Here is a 5,516-nt window from a genome sequence, read left to right as displayed (position 1 = left end):
TAATTAAAACCTCAGAATTACCAAGAAATCCTACCATCTTTTGAATCTTGAACTCTAAGCACCTTATCAAGACCAAACCATAGATCCCATAATTCAGGTTAATGAAATTTAGCCACTCATTATGTTAAAATCGAAAAAACAAGTTGTATTCATGCTTTGAAAGTTAAACTTACTACAAGAAGAATATTAACTATTGAATCACAGATTAGATCATTGAGGAAAATCCCAAAGTAATGATAATAATCTTTCAAAGTATTTGCTTTTACAAGCCAAAAGTTGAGAGAGAAAAATATCAAAAGTATTCTCAAAAACTCAATGTGTCAAACTCTATGTGTGGAATTCTCTTTCAAAAAAACCATAAAACAAAGCTTTAAATAGTTCACCCTAAATAAGAAAACAAATTAATAAAAATCAGAAAGCCCTCGAATTAGTTGACGACATTTGTGATGGCCTCCTGATGACTTAACACAAATGTCGTCAGCTCCTTCTTCAATTTTGGATCTTCCTGCTTAAGGCTGACGACAAACTTGACAAGTTATCATCACCTTGACGACCTATCACAAATGTTGTCAAGGCTCTTCTTCAATTCTCCTGTGCTGCCTTAGGCTGACGACGCTTTTGATAACTTATCAGAAACTTGACAACCTATCACAAAATGTTATCACAGCTTCCACTTTATGCCAATCTTTTTTATACTGTTGACGACCAACTTGATAGCTTATCACAGGGCTGACGACTTATCACAAATGTTGTCAGCCATACTTGTCTTCAGATTTCAACTTATTTGTTTCCATTCTTGTTGGTTCTTTATCATATCATCTTAAACTAAAAAATCAAACACAAACCAATCAAAAATGACAAAAGTTGCTTGAGACTTCAAATTATTCTTAGTTAAAAGCCTCAAATGTGTAAGCATTATCTCACACATCAGTTCACAGAAGTGAATACTGAACATAGTATTTTTGTGTGGAAAACACCTAGCTCAAGAAAGTTGTAAAAACCCATGACCTATACCTCTACACGATTTAACCCCAACTTCACTATAATACTTGAGCCTCAACAATCAACAGAATTATAAGACTTCTTGTAAACTAGGAATTAAAACTTCTAACTCCTATCACAACAAAAACACAAATCTTCCCAAGATAAGTGTTCCCAAGTCTTCGATTTCCCTAACTTGAAGACACAACTCCTAACTCAGTTTATAGATCTCTGATACTAGAACAATGACTCATTACAACTCAAAGAACCTACCCACTACACACTGTCTACGACTTGCTAAGTAAGAGACCAGGTTCTTCTTCAAGTATGTGAACTGATATGTTGATTGTTGATTATCTTTTCAATGCTTGAGTGAGTTACATGAATGAAGCTTGGCGTATATATGCGCACCTTCTGATGTAGTCCTTTTTGATCTCTTCTTCTATCTTGTGTAGGGCTCTATCAAGTAACTCCTCTTCTAGTTGCTGCCGCCGCTCACTCTCTCAGATTTAATAGGACTCTTTTGATTTATGTTCTCTTATTGCTAGACTCCTTGATCAACCCCACTTTTGCACAACTTCATGTTTCTCTTTATCTTGACTAGGACTCTTTTGCAGGACTTCTTGTTCATGTTCCACTCAACTTCTTCTGCTGTGGTAAATATTTATCCACTTTTGTTTGTACGCAAAGTCATCTTATCAGTAACTTGTCTGCATATTAGCTTTGTTCACTTGAATGGACCAGATTTCACAACATGTTTCATTCATATGTCTATCATCAAAACTTCTCATGCCCTCTCATGCCCTAACATCTCCTCATGCAGGTATTGGACCGAATAGCAACTTGTAGATTATTTTCACCCAACATTGATGTTGTAGAGATTGAGGTTGTGTTGACGAACTCCAAACTTACTTCAATCTCTCGATATTTATCTTATGGTTACTTGCATTTAGTATCGAGATGAGATCAAAATATTTATGTTGATGAATATGTAAAAGAATTCATAGAAACTTATGTACATCTGGTTGTTATACGTAAACTGTTGGACCAAGATAGCAATATTGTGAATTTTTCTAGATGTCTTGAAAAATAAATAGAATATCTAATTGAGTACTGGTTATTTTTTAATGATGATTATCAAAATATTTATGGTAATCATCATTAATTGCATTCACAGTTTATTGTCATCAAGCTTTGTAATATTACCTTGAGGAGGACACTTGTTATTTCAATTCCAACAATTTTTCACAGAGTAGGTAGCTATAGGTAACATGAATGTTTTGTTTTCACTTGAATGTTAAAGACACAATACATAAACATTCCCTTTAACTTGCCCTAAGGTCACATCTATGACCTCCAACTTTTGGTGTGTACAAGTAGGCACTTAAACTTGTATAAAGTTGAACAAGTAGACACACCAGTACTCAATTATTGTTCAAGGGGGATGAACAAGATGTGGATGGGGTAGTGGTGTTAACTTCGACGCATTCAAACAACATGGTTGAAGCCAAGAGTGACCAAAAAAGTGGTACAAATATAATAAGTTAGGCAGATATGGACGAGGAGGAGAAGCAGGCCTCATTCCCTCCAACGTGTAGCAAGTTGAGTCCAGAAGCCTCAGAATTTATGCCAAGTTATCCAATGGTTCTTCCTTCTTTAGTCGCGGAACAGTTTGTGGCTCAAACAAGTGCACCTTTGAATACTATGGATAATCCTACCAAAGGGTTTTAGGCCAAGAGGTATGATCTAGGAGATTTGGTAGAAGATCCAATGGAAGCGTTTGAGGGTGATTTAGGTGTTGACATATTTGACCAAGAAAATGAGGAGAAGTATTGGATGAATGGTTTGCTAACGTGGCTAGGGATAGAGATCTTTCACCTAGGAAACAAAGGAAAGGATTCAAGAAAAAGAAGAATCGTGAAAGAAAATATAGTTGGAATTGTAAAGTGTATGAAGAGGTTATTCTAAGACAATTACCACTAAGGGTGGCAAAGAAAAAGGAAACAAGTTTCAGTTATATCAACAAGATTCAATAGACCAAGAAGAATTGATGAAATATGAAGATATGTTAGACTGGTTGGAGGAAAATACAAGGTGAAGAATCGAATCGTTATAGGGCTACATCTTCTTGAATATTTAAATTTTTTAAAGAAATATGGATCTGAATCCACACACTTGCTTATTTTAATCTTTCACTACTTAAGTATTATCATTTTTAATATCATCATGGAGTTGGTTATTAATTCTGTGATGATCATAGAATATTTAGTTCTTCTTTTCTTATTTTTTACATGCATGTTAATTAGAAGAGGTTTTGTTATGCCTCAATAGGTTTAGTAAGGCAACGTATAGCTCCCCTTGCTTGTACTTTTTCTTTTGAGATCTTTTTTTAATATATATAGATATATACAACTGCCCTGGGCATCTCCCCTAAAAAAAGGGATAAACTTTACACTGACAAGATTTTGTTATGGGTTATGCCTTATTTTGGATTCTACTTTCTACATCATATATAAATGTGATTTATTTCAAAAATGTTCTCTTCTTGATGAAAAATGTTTATTTGGTAGAAAAAGATTTTTCCATATCTATATTTTTTGAGAAGAAAAAACTTGTATAAATAAAAAACTATTTCTCCTCAAATACAACTACAACATAATAACATCCTCAATGTATTCTTTTAGAAAGTTTTACTTAAGGGGAGATTTATTTTCTCAATAACTTTAGAATATCTTTTTATATTAGTATTTTTATATGTAGGTTATAACTTATACCTTGTATTATAACGTCTTTTGTATAATTTTTTTCTTTGTCATTTTATCTATTATCATTAAAATTAACAATTATTAGCTTACGCATGATGTCTTTGTTTTTTTAATTCCTACAAATTTTCCCAAATTATTATAGAGTAGGTAACTAGGATTAATAAGAATGTTTTGTTTTTTCCACTTGAATGTTAAAAACGTGTCTATTGAATCATTAATTGGTTATACATTTAGACCATTAACATGTGATTCACATAATGTTGTAAATTTACTTACAGCCATAGCTTCACATATTTATTGGACCTACTAAATTTTATCTTTTCTGGTTTTACTCTTATTTCAGTGCCTATAAATACCTCCATTTTTCTAGTGTTCATTCACAACTCAAAATTGCAATCTTTCTTATTATTAAAAAAAATATTTGCAAACTTTTTTAGTCATTCGAAGAGACTATGGCTCGTTCCGTTTACTTCATGGCATTTCTTTTCTTGGCAATGACACTCTTTGTTGCCTATGGTTTGTCTTCATCTTTTATTCAAAATATATAATTTGTAGTATTACTCTAAAGACACAAAGACTTAAATAGTGTTTGCATTAACCATTTTTGTTGATTCTTTCAAAGAATTTGTTTGTTTGATAAAAAATTTCAAGTATGTGGTCCTCTTTTATGAACTTATAGTCTAGTGGCTAATTAATCTTGATGAAATTTTAAGTAATACTTCTTTAGGAATTGTGAGTTGATTCACACTTTAAAGTTGTTTGTATATATTTGGTTCGATTACGTGTCTTTCTTTTCTAACATTTGTAACAACTTATGAATTATTGTAGGGGTGCAAGGTTATAACATTTGCAAAACAAAAAGCAAATATTTTGAAGGATTATGTTGGGTTGACTCTTCATGTAGAAAAGTTTGTATCGAGAAGGATAAATTTGAAGATGGTCATTGTAGCAAACTCCTAAGGAACTGCCTATGCACTAAGATATGTGCATTTGACAATATTCCTAATGATGCTGGAACTATTTTGGTTCAGGATGCTAAATCTCTCGAAGCACAATTGCTTGAAGAAGAGATTTTCAGGGCGTAATTAAGTCTGATTATGGATTTACTGTCAAACAAAATTAAATGAAGTGTTGCCTTTCTTAAAAGGGTAACTTATAATGTTGTGTTCTTGGCCTATAGTAGCCATTTGACACATTAAATAAGTTGTGATACATCAGTCCTTTATGTATCTTGTTTTAAATTTGTGTGTGTTTAAATGAAAAGAGATCTTTTACGCTCTATAAGTATGAAATGTGTTCATCTAATCAATTTTTGTCACAATTCATTACAAGCAAAGATATAAATTATAAACAAATTTCAGAAACTTGAGGATAATTAATTACCTAGAAACTACTAAGGATAAGGAATTTCAATCTAAACAACAAACTAGAGTATCAAGTTGAGATCAAAAAATATCTATTGATAAATACATAAAAGAATTTAATTTAGTTAGATTACTAAGATTAGGATTATGGAGTCCACTCACAATTTAAATAGAGTTCAAAATGTATAATTTGGAGTTCAAAATATATGGGAAGACTTTAGAATGAAGTTTGTGGAAAACACGAGTCGCTACTTTTGTTCTTCAACGAGAAAAACGTGCTTATTGCTAGCATGTGACTTTGCCATTTTCCCACAGATTTTAAGTGTACGTGTAGGACCATTTGGATGATATTAATAAATTAGGACCATTTGGATGACATTAACAAGTCAGGACCATTTGGATGAAA

General features: G+C 32.3%; 1 protein-coding gene across 1 annotated transcript; it reads left to right on the top strand.

The window, feature by feature from the left end:
• Positions 1 to 4,051: 4,051 nt before the first annotated feature.
• LOC107852222 (flower-specific defensin-like) lies at positions 4,052 to 5,030 on the top strand. Its single transcript, XM_016697273.2, has 2 exons — positions 4,052 to 4,262; positions 4,575 to 5,030. Exons 1-2 carry the CDS (start codon positions 4,199 to 4,201, stop codon positions 4,829 to 4,831), a joined length of 321 nt encoding a protein of 106 aa, XP_016552759.1. The 5' UTR covers positions 4,052 to 4,198; the 3' UTR covers positions 4,832 to 5,030.
• Positions 5,031 to 5,516: the final 486 nt, after the last annotated feature.

The sequence above is a fragment of the Capsicum annuum genome, unplaced genomic scaffold (genome assembly GCF_002878395.1).
Source record: "Capsicum annuum cultivar UCD-10X-F1 unplaced genomic scaffold, UCD10Xv1.1 ctg5486, whole genome shotgun sequence".
Lineage (NCBI taxonomy): Eukaryota > Viridiplantae > Streptophyta > Magnoliopsida > Solanales > Solanaceae > Capsicum > Capsicum annuum.
Note: the sequence above shows the minus strand (reverse complement) of the source record. Positions and strands in the feature narration are given on the sequence as shown.